The sequence below is a fragment of the Zeus faber genome, assembly GCF_960531495.2.
Source record: "Zeus faber genome assembly, chromosome: 17".
NCBI classification, from domain to species: domain Eukaryota; kingdom Metazoa; phylum Chordata; class Actinopteri; order Zeiformes; family Zeidae; genus Zeus; species Zeus faber.
The window spans coordinates 21,301,494-21,321,624 of NC_137204.1; the positions used below are offsets into that span (position 1 = coordinate 21,301,494).

Consider the following 20,131-nt stretch of genomic DNA (forward strand, 5'->3'; position numbering starts at 1 on the left):
AACAAAAAAAACATCCAGCGAGCGCCGATCCTGCAGACGGAAACCTTGTTGATGAGAGAGGTCATCGGAGAATGGCCAGACTGGTTCGAGCTGACAGAAAGACGTGGAACCTTGAGGCGGATGGGCTACAACAGCGGGAGACCACGTCTGGTTCCACTTCTGTCAGCCAGGAACAGAAAGCGGAGGTTGCAGTGGACACCAGGCTCAACCAAAACTGGACCGTTGAAGGCTGGAAAAAAACGTAGCCTGGTCTGATGTATCTCGATTTCTGCTGAGGCACACAGATGGTTGGGTCAGAGTTTGGCACCAATAGCATGAATTCATGGACCCAACCTGCCGTGTGTCAACAGTCCAGGCTGGTGCCAGTGACGTAATGGTGTGGGGAATTTTTTTCTTGGCACACTTTTGGCCCGGTCGTACAAATCAGTCATTGCTTGAATGCCACAGTCTATTTCAGTACTGTTGCTGACCATGTGCATCCCTTCGTGGTCACAATTTACCATCTTCTAATGGCTACCTCCAGCGTGATGGTGCACGTGTCACAAAGCAAAAGTCGTCTCAAGCTGGTTTCATGAACACAATGACTTCAATGTTCTTCAGTTGCTTTCCCAGTCACCGGATCTGAATCCAATAGGAGACCTTTGGGATGTGATAGAACGGGAGATTTGCAGCATGAATGTGCAGCTGACCAATCTGCAGGAATTGTGTGATGCAGTCATGTGAACGTGGACCAGAATCTCAAAGGAATGTTTCCAACATCTTGTGGAATCCATCCTAAGAAGAATTGAGGCTGGTTTGAGAGAAAAGGGAGGCCCTGCCCAGTATTTCATATACTGTAGTGTACCTAATATAGTTCTCAGTGTATGTTGATATATGTTAAATATGGGACAAGGTATAACTGTAGAAAAAAATGTAAATTCACCAGAATAACGCAGCACAGTCCATATAAAACAACATTAATTTGCCGCGCTATCTTAGTAGTACAGGTAGAACCTAAATTCTTCAGTTCTTTACCGTAATATCGTTCCTAGGAAAGGATGCCTTAAAAAAGGTTGAATAGGGCAATTTGATGCACTTGTCACAAGAATGTGTGCATGTCTATGACACGCTATCTTGCCAAGTTAGTGTGCACATTGCCACCTAGTGGTTGAAGTAGAACAGGGCTTTTTCTTTGAGGCTAGATCAGGGGTCTCAAACTGAAATGACCTGCGGGGCCACTGGCCAGGTTGTTTTGAACATCAAGGGATCTTGAATGTCAGCTGTCCCGTGGTATTTTTCTTATTTTTTATAGTTAATTTACTAATAATATATCAGAATTAAAAAAAAAAAAAACAATAAGCAATATTAAAGCAGTTTGGTTGATCTGGTCCCTGATTCTTTTCATTCTATTCAGTATATTTATTTATAAAATCTTTATTTTTTTATTATTATTTTTTTTTTCTAGCAAGCATAATGCTGACTGTTGTATTGCTCTGTCCTCAGATGCCCGAGGAGCAGGCCTTCAGTGTGTTGGTCAAGATCATGTTCGACTACGGCCTCAGGGACCTCTTCAAGCAGAACTTTGAAGATCTCCACTGCAAGTTCTTTCAGCTTGAGAGGCTCATGCAGGTCTGTGTATGCACGTTAGTCTGTATGTGTGTATGCATGCATGTGCGTTGTATTTATAGGACGGTGCGTGTGTGTGTGTGATGTTTATCTGAAGTGAGCGCTTGTTCATTTTTACCTTCATTCAGACTACAGAGATTTTTTTTTTTTTGCATCGGACTGATATTGTTTCTGTGAATTGATATTGTGTATTTACTGCGAGCTGCTAATTGCTTGTTATTTCCTCATGCCATCTTCCATCTTCCTCTCTTCCATTTCTCCTAATTGTTATTGTTTTTCCCAGTATTTCTTCCTCTTCTTCTGTTTATTCAGATTTTCTCTTACCCCCACTCTCCACCTGCCTGTCACCCTCTCTCACCCAAATCCACTTCCCACACTGGCCGACTCCCCTGGGAGGGTCGAGAATTGAAATGCCTTCACCCCTTGTTCCCCTGCATTTCCCCTCCTTTTGCGAAGAATTTCACATTTTTATTTACTCTTTATCACAACAACCTGCTACACAAAGCTATCAGCAATTGGATCAATGGGAAAAACAAAACAAAAAACCCAATTGAGTGTGAAAGTTTTGGCCGTTTTGCCACATTTATTTTATGGTTGAGAGAGTTTTTACACACTTTACACACTGGATTTTAAAACCTAATAGATTGTACAATTAATCGTAATTAAACAGAAAGCACCAGAATGCGGGAATCAAAGTCTTGGAATATTTTTTTTTCCCCTACAGGAGTGCATCCCAGACCTGTACACACACTTCCTGAACGTCGGTCTGGAGGCTCACATGTACGCCTCGCAGTGGTTCCTCACCCTCTTCACAGCCAAGTTCCCTCTCTACATGGTCTTCCATATCATCGACCTGCTGCTTTGTGAGGTACGCTCTTCAGGCTGAAAGGGAAGACTTTAGTGCTCAACATTCAATAGGCGTTAGTATTGGATTTGAGGCTGCCAAAAAAAAATGCACATCATGAAATGAACAACCGTCAACTGAACGTGACACTCTGATACCCTGTCGATTTTCAGACTCTACGTTGGCTCATATTAAATATCCCTGGCCAAGTTGTCTCCGTGTGTTTACGTGTTTTGTTTAGTTTTTTTCCATTTGTCTTTCTTCAAGCTCTTCAGCTTCTCACCTGTCTGCTCTCTGTTCTCCTCTCAGGGCATCAGTGTGATTTTCAACGTAGCCCTGGCACTTCTGAAGGTGAGGCGGCCCACGCCGAGCGCAGGCACGCACGCACATACATTGACACACGCGCACGCACATACATTGACACACGCGCACGCTCGCGCCCACAAGGCTGCGTTGCCATAGCAACAGGGGCCGAGCGCGAAAGCGGTCCTTGGAACCTTGGATGTGCGGGTGAAAAGCGCAGGCGCACGCACGGAACCACACGCGATGTGTTCCCCCAGCGTTTGCTGTCCTGCGGGCAGTAGAAGGGGTTGTCAGGGGGGGGGTTGACTGAGCCACTGCCAGACTTCCCTGGCAACTGCTTGTACCACTTTTCTCCCCAGGAGGACAAACTCTGCAAAAGTGGAACACAAGAAAATTACGTTTTTTTTTTTATTATCAGTTAATACAGATAAACATAAGCATTTTGTGTAGACGTGTGGAACATGTACGTTGTAACCTTGTAGCCTATGCGGTTTAAAATGCTTCTCTTCCATCATGGTCTTGTCAGAACCGGTTGCTTTGTGCGTCCAGTGTACTCTAAAGGGTCGGGGGTCATTGTGTGCGGCGTCAGACTGGAGACGGGCAACCATCCAATTAGGCGAATGGACGGGAGATGCGACGGGACGGGGTCAGTGCTTAATTCGATTTTGTTCCCTTTAATTTACTCTTCAGACGTCTAAAGATGATTTGATCCAGACGGACTTTGAGGGAGCGCTCAAGTTCTTCCGGGTCCCGGTTCCCAAGCGCTACCGTTCCGAGGAGAATGCAAAAAAGCTGATGGAGCTGGCCTGTAGCATGAAGGTAGGTCAGCTGGTTCTGTCTGGGTCAGTTCGGTCCTGGTTGGCTGGTTGACACACGCAGGAAGGAGACGCCTCCTCTGCGTCGCGTGCCAGCCGAAATACACTCATACAGTTATACCTGGCACGTCAAAGCAAAGGTTTTCTTTCCCTTTTCAAGTAACTGTCTTTGGTAAGGTGTTGTCTGCGAAGCCGTCTATAGATAAAACCGGTGGTCAATTTAAATAACTACTTACATGTAAAAACTAGTAGTAAAATGTATTAATGGCTTATTTGCTTGGTGTCCGCTAGTACAGGTAGTGGATTGTCACTGAATTGGAATGTTCGACAACATCCAAAACCGAAATATAGCATAAGAGGAAGATGTGGCGATGGTTTTTACAAAATGTGTCGCAGTATTTGTGCCCCTTTTTTTTTAGTCCTTATGTCTTCTTTCCTCTCCCCTCTTTATGTCTTCTTTCTTCTTTCCCAAACGTTTTCTAAATGTGTGGTAGAAGAGGAAATGTTTCCTCACGTAAACTAAACATTTCTCTTCAATTCTGCTGTTCATGCCAGCCGATGTATACTCCCATGCAGTCCTCTGTGTTGTTCTTGCAATCACCAGTAGAGAGCACTGTTTAGCTGTAAGCAAAAAGTGCACACACACACATACACACACGCGCGCGCACCACCTAGACAAACTCACACCTGTGTTCTGACCTGTTTTTAAAAGTTTGGCCTAGTTTAGAGGACCTGACATTGGGGGTAGCTGTTAAAATGCCTCTGACTTTCATTGTCTGTTATATTCTCTAACCGATAAAGTCAGCAACGTATCAAGAAATATTCTGATCGAGAAAATATGTGCATCATTTGCTAAAAAGGTACCAAGTGAATTATCTACGTTATAGTGCTTGGTCCTAAAAATAAATGTCTTATAGTGTCTCTATGGATGTAATCTCCTGGTGTTAACACCAGTGTTGCTACGTGCTCCATTGGAATTGAAATGGTTGTCAAAGGTGTCCATATAACGTGGAGGAAAAAAAGGTTTCGCGCACTTGAGTTAATGAATCCTAATGTTGGAATAGTGATTTAAATCTGGGTCACATCGTTTTGTTGGAACCCAGCGACATAATTGACTCAGATCTCCTACTTATTTCTTAATCAGGCTCTTTATGGTTGAAATGTTGCGTTAAGCAGCCTGATCTCTGACTCTCTGACGATTTCGAGTGCCCCTAGTGAAAGCCATTTTCTTCCCACTGTGTTTTGGGGAGCAGAGTTTAGGCCAGAACATTGGGGTTAGTTCGATTACCCCAAAATCAGAAGAGAGTGAGGACTAGTAGAGGAATCTTTCAGAAAATGTGTTGCTACATCTCTGCTCCACACATGTGTAGAACAACTTAAACACATTTAGAGTTCATTAAACTCCTACAGTTGTATTTGGTTAATACAATCAAAGCCTGTGTGGGATAATCCAATTATATCCCCGAGACTCTGATTTATTCAGACGACTGTCTGGGGTCAGGCTGGGGTCATTTTGTTGTCTTAACTTCTGCCTTCTACACCCTTTTTTAAAATTTAATTATTTTTTTTACGTTTTGACCTTTAGACTTCTAAAGTTGATTTATGCTAATATCCCAAAGCATTATGAATAAATATCCCGATCACCTGCAGATGGACGTGTACCGTTCTCATCCACTTTCTTTCTCTCTTCTTTCTTTTTTCGTACTGTGTTTTTTCTCTTATGTCTGTGTTGTCTCTGTCTTTTCTAGTGTCACTTGAAACTTCTATACACATTCTATACATTTACTGTATTCAGCACATGGTCTCGTATTTCATTTGAATTGAATTATTCCCTATATATAGACCAGAGGGCTAAGGTCAACTGGAAGGCTTGAGACGGTCAGCATCTATTCGCTCAACACTTTGTTCATTTCAGTGGAACAATGGGACTTCTTACCTTTTTCCAGGCTCACGTAGTGCTGCAACGCAACTGCCATTTTTTCAGACTTGGAACAGTGGAAAAATGGTGGAAAAAATGCTCAACTTTTGGGGTGCTGCTGCACGGATCCACTGGCAACGTGCAAGGAGCAGCCAATTAGTGCAGAGAGAGAGGACTTCAAACAAACAAGCTCTGAAATTTCTGATTGAGAGACGGTAACAGTACAAAAAAGAAGCAATTGTACGGTACAATATATTGACACGCTGCGCCATAGAATGTAATGTAATGGGGTAAATGGGGTCTCCCCGTAATAGAAGTTCAGGAACGGGGCAGTCCCTTAACTCAGTTGTGTTTAAAAATAAATAAATAAATAGTTTCATACAAGTGGGAAATAAACAAAATCAAATAGATCTAAAACAAAAACACAGGAAAGCCGGCACAGGAGTTGGGAACCGTCACGCGCGCACTGCTGTCTGGAGCAGAAAAAAACTCCTAATTCTCTGAAACCTCTTTTCCACTGCGGACCGCCTCTTCTCTCCCCCTCTGCTCCCACAATCAGATTCAGAACACTGTGAAACTGCACTTACACCCGTGCACCGTTTCAATGCTCAGATTTTTCCTGGCTGATGAAAAAAAAAAAAAACGTCTTCTCTCATTTACGTCAACTGCCGATCGATGGAGTTGATTGCCGATTTTTAATTGTCATTCTGCCCTAGCCTAGTGGCCGCACGGAGCTCCAGCATCATCCTCAAGTTTGCAGACACCACCACCATCCTGGGTCTCCAACAATGATGAGACCGCCTACAGAGAGGAGATCAGCGTCCTGTTGTCCTGGCGACATGGTGCCAGGACAACAACCTCCTCAACATCTGCAAGACCGAAGAGATGATAGTGGATTTGAGGAAGCAGCAGGGGAGGGGATCTGCCCCCATTCACATCGATGAATTTTAAATGGAGAGAGTCCCCTGCTTCTAGTTCCTCGGTGTGTTCATCAAAGATGATCTCACCTGGTACAGACAAGAGGACTCTGTGGTAAAAATTGCCCAAAAGCGCCTCTACTTTCTTAGGATACTGAAGAAGTTTGGCATGTTGTGCCAAAACTCTCACTAATATCTACAGGTGCACCATTGAGAGCATCCTCTCTGGCTGCATTACTGCCTGGTATGGCAGCTGTTCCGCTGCTGATCCCAAGGCCCTCCAGAGGGTGGTGAAGTCAGCAGAGCGCATCATCAGCTGCCAGCTCCGCTCCGTACAAGGCATCTAGCACACAGGATGCCGTAAGAAAGCACTGGAAATCATTAAGTACGACAGCCACCCAGGCTATGGGCTGTTCAAGTTGCTGGTCAATTGTATATTTATCGTAAAAAAATAAATAACATAAAAAATAAATTGTACATCCATCATTTTTTTCTTTGGAACATTTCAATGCCTTCTACGTCGTTGTGGCTTCCCTTGTCACAAGAATTTCACTGTTCATACTGACCCTGCGTTCTACCGCGCATCTGATAAATAAAACACTTTGACTTTAGGTTCGGATCGGTAAGACGACGGCTACGCTGAGCTAGCCGTCGTCTTACCAGATGACGTCTCCTCCGTTCACCCAGCAGCTTAAGCTCCCTCACCTGCTTTTTAATGACGCCGGCCAGTGTCTTGAGTTTAGCATTCCTCAGTGCGGATGTCCCCTCGAAACAACCCCTTACCTTCCACCGGGCGCTCTCTAAATAGACTGGAGTGTTTCAAAGCGGTAATAATCAATCCGTCAAGAAAAACATCCCTCTCAGAATGGACAGACAGAAACAATTCCCATGGTATTGCCGTGACAGTTCCAACACAGCATTTTCAACAGCCTATTAGCAATGACTTGATTGAGGGAAGACAGTGTGTTTTATGTATAAACAAGGCAGAGAGAAGAGTAGCGTGTACGGAGGGGGAACAATGTACGCCTATATATATATATATATATATATATATATATATATATATATATATATATATATATATATATCAGGGACAGTGTTGCCCCGTTTCCGTAATTGCTTTTAGAACCAGATATTACCTTAGACCCAGGTGTCTGTCTCAAGCACGCAGGCATGGGAGTGAAAGAAAAACTCCAGTTAAACATCACGTCCTCTCAAATCTCCGGAGACAGCGGCAGGCGGGAGGAAGGTGATGAAAGAGAGAGAGAGAGAGAGAGAGGAAGAAAGCCGGGGAGATGGATGAGACGCCTCATGCCCTCCGCGACCTCTTGTGCTTTTTTGGTCCTTTTTCTGTCTCCAATTTCCAAAGCGGAATGTCACCACAAAGACCACTCATTTGGCAGTAACTTTAAATCAGAGACGCGCACACACACACACACAAAGGTACACACACAGATGGACACACTAATCAGAGCAACACATGGTTCTTGCTGTCCGGGTTCTGATATCTACGACAGGTGATGAGCGCCGGGAGCAAGAGGGTCAGCGGATGTACACAAATGATGAACCTGAGATTGGTACACGCGCACACACGAATACATGCGCTAACATGAGCATCTACACAGACGTATACACAAACAGAAAAACAACTAAAGAACAGGGAGGGCTGCAGTGCTCACAGGCTCCACCTTACTCAGACTACCGATTGCACATTGTGTTGTAGTGCGCTGAATCTGTGTTGAGAGAGCCAGGGACCTATCTGTGATGCCTACATTGAGGCACACGCGCACACACACACACACACACACACACACACACACACACACACACTGGTCGTTCAATGAGACCTGGGTCTTAAAAAACGGTCTTGTATAAGGCAGAAACGTTGTACATGTAATGCACAAGAGGGCAGAATGTGCTACTGAACCTGCTCTCTGCACAGGGAGCTGTATTGGTTCTAAAAGGGATGCTATACACAAAAAAGGAAGGCTTCGTTCAATACGTGGAATTTTAAAAGGGAAATACTGAACCAGGCCTTGTGGTACACAAGTGGTGCACAGTGGTTATGTGAAATGTACTCACTGTGCTTAAATGCAGTCTGTTTACGCTTAAAAAAATAATAATGTTAAATCTCTTAAAAACTGAAGCTCACAATATAGTCAGACTGGGGGAAAAACGATATTGACTAGTTGATAGAGGGATGACAATGCCTGCATAGACAACAGACTTAATTAATAAATAGTTACATTTTGTACTTCAAGTTTGCTTGGTTTGAAATATGAGTGTTCATATTATGATTTTCTGTCCTGGACGACAGCGTAATGTGGGATATCTATGTTAATATGACAAAAACGTTATCTTTATCTCACCCAAGAAGACAAGTAAATCTTATTTAATGTCTACTTCTTATTTAATATCTACTAGGATTCAGCATGTGCGTCATATCGGTATCAAACACTTTAAAAATGAACCGACTCTTTGTTTGGTTCGTTTGAACCTTTGTTTGGTGAGAGTTGTGAGAACAGCAAAGTTGCAGCAGAGTAATGCTTCACGTGTATAAGTTAATATTTTGCACCAAACCGTGCAAATGTTGTTAAATTCCAGCTTAAAAAAAAAAAGTATCAAAGGTGGATTTTTTTTCAACAAAAAATCGTATGGATTACCACTTTTGACTGTACAAACCTAATTTACATTATCATTTTTACATTTACATTTTAAAACATTGTTTACTTTTACTGTCGTGCGTCATGTGTTTCCCTGGTCACTTCACTCTGCAGATTAGCCAGAAGAAGCTGAAGAAGTTTGAGAAGGAGTATCACACTATACGGGAGCAACAGGAGCAACAGGAGGCCCCCATTGAGAGATATGAGGTATACCCAAATACATAAAAATACATTATACATAGGTACATTATACATACTGTAAATAATATCCATTATACAGCAGCAATCACGTTAGCTTCTTGGAGAAACTGACAATAGAATAACGTTTTTTTTTTTTTTTTTTTTTTTTTTTTTACGTTTCGCTAACCAAAACTTAATTTCTTATAAATTTTTTTTTGGTTTGTTTTATTGGTTATTTTCTAAATCGTACACACATGAAGGACGTGAGATCGGAAACGTTAAAGTTTTATTTTTATAAAACGCAACATTCAGTGCTGCAATAACTTTTACTTTTTCAAAATATACACCATTTATAGTGCACACTAAGGTATAAATAATATATTTTTTCAAAGCTCAAAGGAAACGCTGATAGCATACATTTGGGTTAGGGTTACAAAGTATGTTTTGTAAAGTTTCACCACTGTCCCTCTTGTCGTAGAGACTTTTCCCACAGAGTTGTACAAACCTTGGAGAGCAAAGCAGTTATCTGGTGCAAAGTTTTTTAACGGCATGTCAGGGACAAAACTGAAGTCAAATCTAATGAATGATCCAATAATCCCGCTCCTCCTGTGATGAAGTCCTCTGCTCTGCCCGTCTCTGGTTAACCATTACCGGCGGCTCTCCCTGTCCGGCCGCACTTGCACCTGACCGCGGTTAATTGTGACTCACACTCTTGTTTTACGAGCGCGAGGAAACCGGCGGAACGAACTCTGGAGCGCGCTCGCCGGTTCGATCCTTCTGCTTTCCCTGACCTTTTTTTTCTCTCTCGCTCTCTCTCTCTCTCTCTCTCTCTCTCTCTCTCTCTCTTTCTCTCTCTCTCTGGTATTTCTGCTTCTTTCTTTCACTTTATTTCCCCTCCACCGATCCAACCAGCGAGAGAACCGTCGTTTGCAAGAGGCGAACATGCGTCTGGAGCAGGAGAACGACGACCTGGCCCATGAGCTGGTCAGCAGCAAGATCGCCCTGCGCAAGGACCTGGACAACGTAAGCAGAGCAGCGATGCGTACGGGGGGGGGGGGGGGGGTGGATCTGTGTGTTTGTGTTTCCCCCGAGTAGCTTCAAAGTTTTGTTTGTCAAAGCATAACATCACAGCAAGCGCCGTGTTGGCAGTGAAAGGCTTGAATGAGCAGCGTCAACGGTGCGGGTGAATAGCAGCAAAACAAGTTAAAGTGACCGCAACCAAGTAACCAAGTGGAAATATATAAAATTAAGATTCAGCTAAGAATCTTTACCTAAAAATAAAAAATTACAATGGAATATGCAATATGACAAATGTTGAAAACATATTTAAAAAAATCACTTAAATTGGGAATGAAAGTAGTAAGCAGAGAAATGTACACATCTCTGCTATCCATGAATGTGCAGGAACGCTGTGTGAACACTTTTGAATGACTACCACGAATGTAAAGAGAATGGATAATATATGACTTTGGGACAGAAAAAAACGAGAGCTGTGTTTATTGTTGTTTATGTGTGTGTGTATGTGTGTGTGCCTGTGCGTGCGTGTGCGTGTGTTCCAGGCTGAGGAGAAGGCAGACGCCCTGAACAAGGAGCTGCTGATGACCAAACAGAAGCTGGTGGATTCAGAGGATGAGAAGAGGCGTCTGGAGGAAGAGTCTGCTCAGGTTAGCGCCCACACGCAGCTCGAAACAGAGCACACGCACCCGCACAAGCGCACGCACGCACGCACGCACACACACACACACACACACACACACACACACACACACACCCCCAAAGAGGAGGCTGGTGGCACATGAACCGCTTTCCGCGTTATCGACATTATCGGGAAAACGCCCTCTGAATACTTTTTTTGAACTGTTTGATGCTTATCAGTGAATGTCTCAACTCCATCGCAAAGACTGTTTGTTCTGAATGTTCCACGTCAAAACTGTCTTCAATGCTGTTTAGCGTGTCATCTGCGGAACCCTCTATGGCCGTGTTCACACGCAGATCTATTTCAGTATAAAAAAATAAAAAAAAACAGATCCCAGCTCATCCGAAGCCACCATCACGCCGCCACTTTTTCTCTGCGAGATTTGGCGCTTGATTTAAAAAAACAAAAACAAATGAAGGTTGTTGAAAGTTCATTCTGAAGAGCTTGAGCTTCTGTGCTCATAAAAAACACTCTTGTGCAGAGAGTTTTTAAGAGTGGCGGCGTGTTCTATGTAACAAGGAAGAGTGTCAGGAAATTAATTAATTCCACATGCCGTCATTTAAAAGTACTCTGCTAAAATAAGAACAAACATATGATGTATTGTGACCATAATGGCCGAATATATTTAAACTTGTTTTCCCGTTCCCTGTCAAATGATTAAAATGCCGGATAGATTGAGGGCCTTTTCAATATTCTCTCTTAATTCTTGAGAGTCGCTCAGAGCAGAGCCCAAAAAATTCGGTGGGCGGCGGCTCCTCTGTGTTTGCGTGAGTTTTGTTTGTTTGCCTGGAGGTCCAGGAGTTCATTAACGGGAAACGATGCCTCGGAAGTCACACTGCAAACCGGCTGTTCTCCCGGTGTGGGCATGTGTTTTTGGCTTTCATTTTGATTGGTGTAGAGGGCATGGCGCTGCCCCCCCCGCCATCAAGCTGCCAATACCGTGCTCTGTTCTGTTAATGCTCTGTGGCAGCCACTTTGGACCAACACAGCCACGGTGCTCCCTAACACCGTCTCTGTCCTTGGACGCTGTCCTCTGCAGGAGCCTAAACTGTGTGTGTGTGTGTGTGTGTGTGTGTGTGTGTGTGTGTGTGTGTGTGTGTGTGTGTGTGTGTGTGTGTGTGTGTGTGTGTGTGTGTGTGTGTGTGTGTGTGTGTGTGTGTGTGTGTGTACCTGTGTGTGTGTGTATACCTGTGTTTTTGTATATCCACAGTTGAAGGAAATGTGCAGACGGGAACTGGACAAGTCGGAGTCGGAGATTAGGAAGAACAGCTCAATCATAGGAGAATATAAGCAGGTATGGACCCGGAACTATGAAACTGATGAAAACTGGTGCTTTGTTTTTTCTCACTTTCCCTATTCCACATCTAAAAATAATGTATGTTAATTCACCTTAAAGTGGTAATCCACAAGATTACTTGGTAAAACTACTATATACTAAAGGTACTTTATTTAGCTGGCACTTTACAGCAAACAGCCATTCAATGTATTTGTGTGATGCACGTGCTCCTCGATATGCTGTTCCCATTGTTGCTGTTCCCATTGTTGCTGTTTCCATTGTTGCTGTTTCCGTTGATGCTGTTGCCATTGTTGGTGGCGGGGCCGCCTCCCGGGCTACAGTGCCATAATCGGGCGCGTGCTAGAACCCAAAGGCCGCCACGATGAATTCGGCAAAAGCAGCGGAGTAAACTGTCAAAACAGATGGTCGTTGATCGAAAAGAACAGAGCCCTCGGGTAAAAAAAAAATATCCCCACCATCTCAAGTGACCGAGAAAAATAAACAAACACCAAATAAGATCCATCGAGGGAAGAAAGTGACAGAACAACATTCCAAACATTGCGGTTTTGCACCGAATTCTGGGACAACACAGACTCTCGTACGGATTGCCACTTCAATCTATCAGTTATTTGCCATTTTTGTGCTCATTAGTAACACAGCCGTTAAGTTTCACGTTCTTGATAAAGAGGATTAGCGGGCGTGTCTGTGTCGTTCTCAAACATTTTTGTCTTGATTGCTTTAGGCAGGGGGTTGACTCAGCTCAGTGTCCTTGAAATCTTTTCTGATTGTTTGCGTCGTCTTGTGTGTAACTCCAAACTTGTTGGAGGGTCCTCAGCGTGGCTGCGCGGCGTGCCGACCTGGCGCTCGGGCATTAATTGCTGTTACGATCTAACGTCTTGATTATTCGATGGAGTTCTTCCTTCCTATTTTTAAACTCGCAAAGTGAATCCGCCTGGTTTGGTTTAACCCAAAACGCAGAGCGCTTGAGGATCCTTTGAAGGTGTTTTGACAGCTCCGCCGACCTGCCGCTGAATCTCCGTTCGATTCTGCCAGTGATGTTATTATGAGCGGCACTAAGAAAAGTCGGGCCACAGACAATGTAACGCCACAGCAGATCCACTTTTGATCGTCTTTAATTGTTGTCGTCTGGTTTTTAAGGTAGCAAGGAAGGTTTTTCACAACACTGGAACCAACACAGGCCCACAAGCAGAAAGTATTATTAGCATTATTATAGGTTTTCTTGAATGTACAGAGCGATTAACATTGCACTGTGGGGGCAAAAATAAACAACACTGACACAATTTTAAAACACCTAACCTAAACATATACGCAGGAAATTGCGTGTGGAAAGAATGAAGATGTTTTTTTTAACGATTTAACCATTTATTTTGACAGAGTGGCACTTTGTAATGACGGGAAGGAGGATAGGAAAACAGACGGTGAACCGCGGTATTACCTTTACAAGAAGCTTTCAAAATGAATGTAACACACCGGTATCACCCGCGTTGGTGTGCACGCAAAGCTGCATTTTGTCACGCTCAAATTAGCATGTTTCTATTAAAGGGGCTGTGAAAACCAAATTTTATTCTCGGAGTCATAAAAGTCTCATTCATTTCTCCTCCGTGTGCATAATGAATTGTCTTTTTTTATGGCAGAGAGATTTTTTATAACTGTTCGTTATAGCTGCTCGCCTTAAATAAATACACATAAAGAGCCATCAAGGAGCTTTCACGTTCTAATGTAATCCTGTGCTGTGAGTGTCTCTTTAAGCCAACGTACTGCATAACAATCACCCATCCAATACCCATAATACAAATAACTAAATACAATAACTAAAATATAAATGTCTGATGTCAATGTAGACGGCCCAATATGACAGTGCATTTATTTTCTAGTCACACGTTGTTTATGATCATTCAAACTGTTAGGAACCAAGAGTCTTTGGTGAAATCAGATCACCATTAGTGATCATTAGTTTTAAGACACGGGTGGAGGAGGTTTCAGGGTCCCGCTGTAGTTTCGCGTTTTTCCGCAAATCCTCCGCTACAGAGCCTCCATAGCCATAAGTCACCCACGGTAGTGAAATGTCTAGTTTGCATTATAGGGAAACAAGGTTTCATCTGTGATTGAGAGGGCCCTCCCCTCCTTTTGAGAACTTGTAGTGAAAAGAGAACACAGAGAGATAACAGAGACTAAGATAAGATAGTACTTTATCAAGATACGATAGTAATTTATTAAGATACAATAGTACTTTATTCAGATAATACAGTACTTTATTAAGATACGATAGTACTTTATTCAGATAATACAGTACTTTATTAAGATACGATAGTACTTTACTCAGATAAGATAGTACTTTATTAAGATAAGATAGTACTTCATTAAGATAAGATAGTACTTTATTAAGATAAGATCGTACTTTATTGATCCTCCAAAGGGGAAATCCAAGCGTTGCAGCAGCTCATAAAGTTAAGTGTAAAGTACAGAGTAACAGCAGAATGTACATTCAATTTACGATATGTAATACACTGAATACATGCTGTACATACAATAAGCAATCCAAACCAAAAAATAGAACCCAAACCAAAAAATAGAACAAGTGGTAATACTACCAACAAACTGCTCAGAATGTAGGTTGTTGTTTTTTTTTTTTTTTTTTTTTTTTCCTTGTTTTTTTTGGCAGAGTTGTTGTGGTCGTGCAAAGTAGTAGCATGGAAGTATTAATAGCAATGACAGCAGCATGATTATCGTTAAGTGGCCATTGCAATACCAATATATTAAAGTGGCTGAGCTGGGAGTAGGTGATGGGGGCGAGGGTGGTAGTGTGTGTGAGTGGTGCAAGCTACGTGTTCAGAGGCAGCACGGCCTCGTGGTTTACTGATCAGGATAGAATATCGGCACAAAACCAAAATGTGTGAGAGAGGGAGAGGTGCAGAAGGAGAAGGACGTAGTTTGAGATGAATAGATGATGGGAGAGACAGCGGCTACAGGAGAAGGATTGAGTCATTGAGAAATCTGCAGCGGGGGGGAAAAGAGAGGGATGTGGAGAGCGGTTACAGAGATGGAGGGATGAGCTCTCTGCAGAGAGGTGGGATGATAAGATGTACCCGTTAAGATGACTCATGTCACATTGATCTCTCTGTTAGCAGAGAGCCGCAGTGTGTGTGTGTGTGTGTGTGTGTGTGTGTGTGTGTGTGTGTGTGTGTGTGTGTGTGTGTGTGTGTGTGTGTGTGTGTGTGTGTGTGTGTGTGTGTGTGTGTGTGTGTGTGTGTGGATTATGGGTGGAAGTGGGGAAGGGAAAAGAAAGCTTTGAAAAACAGAATGATATCACAACTCAAACAATTGACAAGAATTAACAAACAGTTTACAGTAGTCAATCAAGTTCAACCAGTCAAACGTATTGAAATAGCAGCATCAAGTATACACACATAAATATACATATACACATAAGTATACATACACACACACGTATACATACACACATAAGTGTGTATATATGTATACATACGTATACATACATACATACATACATAAATATAATGTTCTTTTTAATGGGAAATTTGTTTATTATTTACTGTTAAATCCAAATGACACATGTATTAAAACCAATACTTTTGTAAGAAGTGTTTATTCAATTATTATTTAACTTATTTAGCATTTTTGAATTTGTGTGTATTTTATGTGTTCGTATATGTTTTTTAGGTGCTTATTAATATGACACATTACAGTTCACATTGACGTCATTTCCAAAACAGGATTTATTAAAACCGTTGACGTTTCATGACGTTGCTGTGTGTGTGTGTGTGTGTGTGCGTGCGTGCGTGCGTGCGTGCGTGCGTGCGTGCGTGCGTGCGTGCGTGCGTGCGTGCGTGCGTGCGTGCGTGCGTGCGTGCGTGCGTGGCAGAAACTTTGACCTTTCTTTTTCTATTATTATAATGTTTTTATTTATGCTTGATGAGATGCAGGTGTTTGTAAGGTGTTGTTGTGTAAATGTCTCGTCTTTAGATCTGCTCTCAGCTCAGTGAACGTCTGGAAAAGCAGCAGACAGCCAACCGAGGGGAACTGGAAAAAATCAGGGTACGACACACACACACACACACAGACACACACATGTGCTATTCACCACATTTACATAATCCTCACTCAAGTAGGGCGGGGTCATTCAAAAGTATTTATTATCCTGATAATCAGGGTTTTCATATATATCGTTATTTACTAATGAATTGAAGGATCAGGCAGAGGATGATCACATGGCAACATGTGGTTATAACTTCATCTTGTGTCTTTTCTCATGTTTTAATATCGTAACAACGCAGAACCACTGAGGCATCCTAATGAATCGCACTGATTCCACCAGGAATCCTGTTTTTGCACGACACTGCACCTCGACCACTGGGTGTGAAGGAATAATCATAGAAGTTTTAGAAATGAAGCGTTCTGATTGGATGATCATACGTCACTATTTGATGTTATAATCAATTTTTTATGGGAATAAAATGTCTGACAGCCGTCAGCGCCATTGGAAAGGCATTAAATGGAGTTCTTGAGGTGTCCTCTAACTTATTTGTGCCTGTCTTGCCGCCGTGCCGGCTCAGTGTAAAGTGGAAGGCTGTGAGAAGTGCAGCGGGCTCTTCAACAAGGAGGGCCGGGTGAGGCCCTCGGCGGGGACGGCCGCGTCGGCGGGGCCCGAGGAGGACGAGGAGAAGGAGGGGCTGAAGAACCAGCTGAGGGAGATGGAGCTGGAGCTGGCCCAGACCAAGCTGCAGCTGGTGGAGGCTGAGTGCAAGATACAGGTGAACACACACGGGCAGGACCGGGGTGGTGGCGGTGGTGGTGGTGGTGTAGGTGGTGGTGCGGCGTGGTGGGGGTCCCAATGCCACCCACTCCCACAAACACACACACACACACACACACACACACACACACACACACACAAAATGTTATCTAGAACTAAGGTGTGACGCTGCCGGCAAGCGCGGAAGAACCCGGGAGCAGCTCCACCACACAGTCCTTAACCACGGGTGTTCACCTTTTCCAACACTGACGTCTAAAGATGTTTTCCAAAAACACTTTGTTTTGGAAGCTTTGTCTGTTTGTGGAAAATCTTTGTTAAAAATGGAAAAATAATGTGTATCCCACCAACATTTTAAAATCTCAAAACAACATTAGGGTTAATAAAAAAAAAAATTATAATAATAAAAAATCATGAAGACGTCTTCACGCGTCTCCTCCCCCTTTCCATCCCCTCCTCCCAGGACCTGGAGCACCACCTGGGTCTGGCGCTGAACGAGGTGCAGGCCGCCAAGAAGACCTGGTTCAACCGCACCCTCAGCTCCATCAAGACGGCGACCGGGACCCAGGGCAAGGAGACGGCCTAACAGGAGAGCGGCCCCACCCCACCCCACCCCACCCTGCCCCCACGGACCCGAAGACACACGCCAGGACCGGTGCCGACTGAAGCCCCCCCAACACCCCCAACACTACACCCTCTGGGCTACAACCGAAGCTTGAACTTTGACCGCTAAAGCCCCAGGACGACCCCACCCTCCACCTCCTATCCCCACCCACTTGCGGATGAGAGTGGGGCGAGGGGGGCGATGGCGGACGGCGCATCGGTACCAAATCTCCCAACGACGACATGGAGCTTCAGCGGAGAGAGCGTCACCTGTAAGGGCCGTGGCCCCTTACAGGTGCGAGAGAGAGGAGGGCCTCGTTTTAACCTTTGTACTACTGATATTTAAGCGTCGCTGACGGAGGCGGGCGGAGGCAAGGCCCCTCCTGATCGGACACAAGAAGAAAACACGCCGCGCCTCCCCCTGGTTCTCTGTTTTTCTCGTCGCGTTTATTTCTCCCTCCCCTCCGGACGCCTGGCACGAGCTGCCCGGTCCCGTCCGGTCCCGGTACGAACGCTTGATCGACGCCTTTTTCCGAAATGAGCTTTTTTTTTTTTTTTTTTCTAATTTGCTTTTAACAAAACTTTTGTTTTTCTATGTGTGTTTAAGAATGTGCTACGTTAAAAAAAGAAAGAAAAAAAAAAAAAGTGGAAATGCGTGTTATCTGGCATGCTTGTTTTGTGGTGATTTTGAGAGGGTGTGTGTGTGTGTGTGAGTGTGTGTGTGTGTGTGTGTGTGTGTGTGTGTGTGTGTGCGCGCATTTGCGTGTGCGTGTGAGAGCGTTTGATGGACTGGAAAAAAAAAAAATAATAATCACCCTGCCTGAGCGTCTGAACGATCAAGTCCTCTCTGTTCCTGTACGTTGCAGGGGGGAGAGGAGGAAGAAAGCACTAAATGAGGCCGGGAGCGCGTGCATGCCTGGGGAGCAAGGTGTTCTGTTTGTTTGTTTTCTCCCCAAATCATCCGGATTCCTCTGTCGGTGAACCGTGTAAACCAGTGACGTGATCTGAAGGCTCCCATCATTTAGAAGACAGTGAATATATAATACAATGTACAGTGCATAGAATGTGGATATTATGTGATATATCTTCACTCAAATACAACTCCGAGGGCGGAGATGCGTGGAGGTTTCGGGACGATGTTTGGATTGGCTCAGCACAAAAAAAAAAAAAAAAAAAAAGCTCGAAAACGTGTGGAGTTCCGGACAAGAGGCTAAAACCTAAAACCCAGCGCTTGATTTAGTCCCGCCCTGGTACGGTCCAAGATGGCTGGAAATGCCTGACGCGCCGGTAGCGCCTGTCCCAAACCCCGCCCACCACCAAAGACAAGTGGGTGTGAAAGCAACGCCGTCACACCAACACACCTACTTGTCACCCCCTCTGCCCTTGATCACACCTTTGAACCTCCGCGACGACCCCGCGCTCCCGCCTCAGCCGTTTCTGGCGCCAGCTGCTGCGCGGCCGCTCGCGACCTTTGACCCCGGCCGAACCGGGGTCTCGCTTGACACGCCATGGGCGAGAAAAGCGGCCATATTGTGTTTTTCCGTCGGTTGCGCGGGTTCTCACGGTGGAGCATGGACCCTTAGGCTCCCTCAAGTGTGGCCGAGCGGCCACCGGGGGTCGAACAGGGTCCAGTAGTATAAGACTGTGTGTGTGTGTGCGTGTGCGTGTGCGTGTGTGTGCGCGCGTGTGCGTGTGCGTGCGCATATGTAACGGCGTGTATTTAGTTAATGTGGAGGAAAGGGGGAAAAGGATTTGGCAGTACTACCACGTTAAGGGCGCTCATCCTATTGAAACTTTCTGTTGAAACATGCTAAACACTACAAAAATAGGAAGGAAAAAAAAACAAAAAACACCTTCCAGTTTGACAGTGGAGTGTGACGATGGGATTTGGTCGTTCTGCTGCTGCTGCTGGTGTGATGTGATGTGATGATGACGACGAAAAGCCAAATTTTGGAAGCAACAAGGGGTCGCCCCCCCCCCCCCCGATATGCACTGGGTTGTAAATAACATACATAAATAAACCAACAAATATCATGTATTTAGTTCATGATTTTCTACTTTGTAACTATAACTAACTTTGCCCACTTGTACCTACGTACCTACCTGCTGCCGTGCTACAGTTTAATCCACAACCGTCTTTTTATTGTTTTTATTTTTGACTTTTTTCTATGTTACATCTTCTTTTTTTTTTTTTTTTTTTTTTTGCTCTGAACTTCTAAGTCAAACTGCTGTTTGTTTGGTTACTTACATGCCAAAACGTAGCTTTATCATCCAACAACAACATTATCAGCGTGTGGACATTGTACTAGCGTAGGTTACATTGTGTGTGCTTCCTGGATTTCAATATAAAGATCTCAACACTGACATGTTTCCTCCTGCTTTTTTATTCGCGGAGAGGGAAGCGCCTCTGCTTGCTAATTTGCGTCGCGCAGCTTCCCTGTTCTGCCTCGGGCGCTTGACCCCCGGTCACCCCTCGCCCTCTCCCCCGCTCCTTATTGATTTCCCTGCTTCCCTCGGTC

At 44.2% G+C, this 20,131-nt stretch overlaps 1 protein-coding gene across 3 annotated transcripts in view; it reads left to right on the forward strand.

Annotated features, from left to right (window-relative positions):
* rabgap1 (RAB GTPase activating protein 1) overlaps window positions 1-19,928 on the forward strand; it is a 100,434-nt gene extending 80,506 nt beyond the window's left edge. For all 3 annotated transcript variants that reach the window (XM_080017563.1, XM_080017561.1, XM_080017562.1), the window contains exons 16-26: window positions 1,483-1,608; window positions 2,330-2,473; window positions 2,759-2,800; window positions 3,443-3,571; window positions 9,180-9,272; window positions 10,158-10,268; window positions 10,805-10,909; window positions 12,152-12,235; window positions 16,223-16,294; window positions 16,813-17,010; window positions 17,473-19,928. In XM_080017563.1, coding sequence (XP_079873689.1) covers window positions 1,483-1,608; window positions 2,330-2,473; window positions 2,759-2,800; window positions 3,443-3,571; window positions 9,180-9,272; window positions 10,158-10,268; window positions 10,805-10,909; window positions 12,152-12,235; window positions 16,223-16,294; window positions 16,813-17,010; window positions 17,473-17,595 — 1,227 coding nt within the window. In that variant the 3' untranslated portion in view covers window positions 17,596-19,928. The remainder of the gene's footprint in view (window positions 1-1,482; window positions 1,609-2,329; window positions 2,474-2,758; window positions 2,801-3,442; window positions 3,572-9,179; window positions 9,273-10,157; window positions 10,269-10,804; window positions 10,910-12,151; window positions 12,236-16,222; window positions 16,295-16,812; window positions 17,011-17,472) is intronic.
* The last annotated feature ends 203 nt before the right edge of the window (window positions 19,929-20,131 follow it).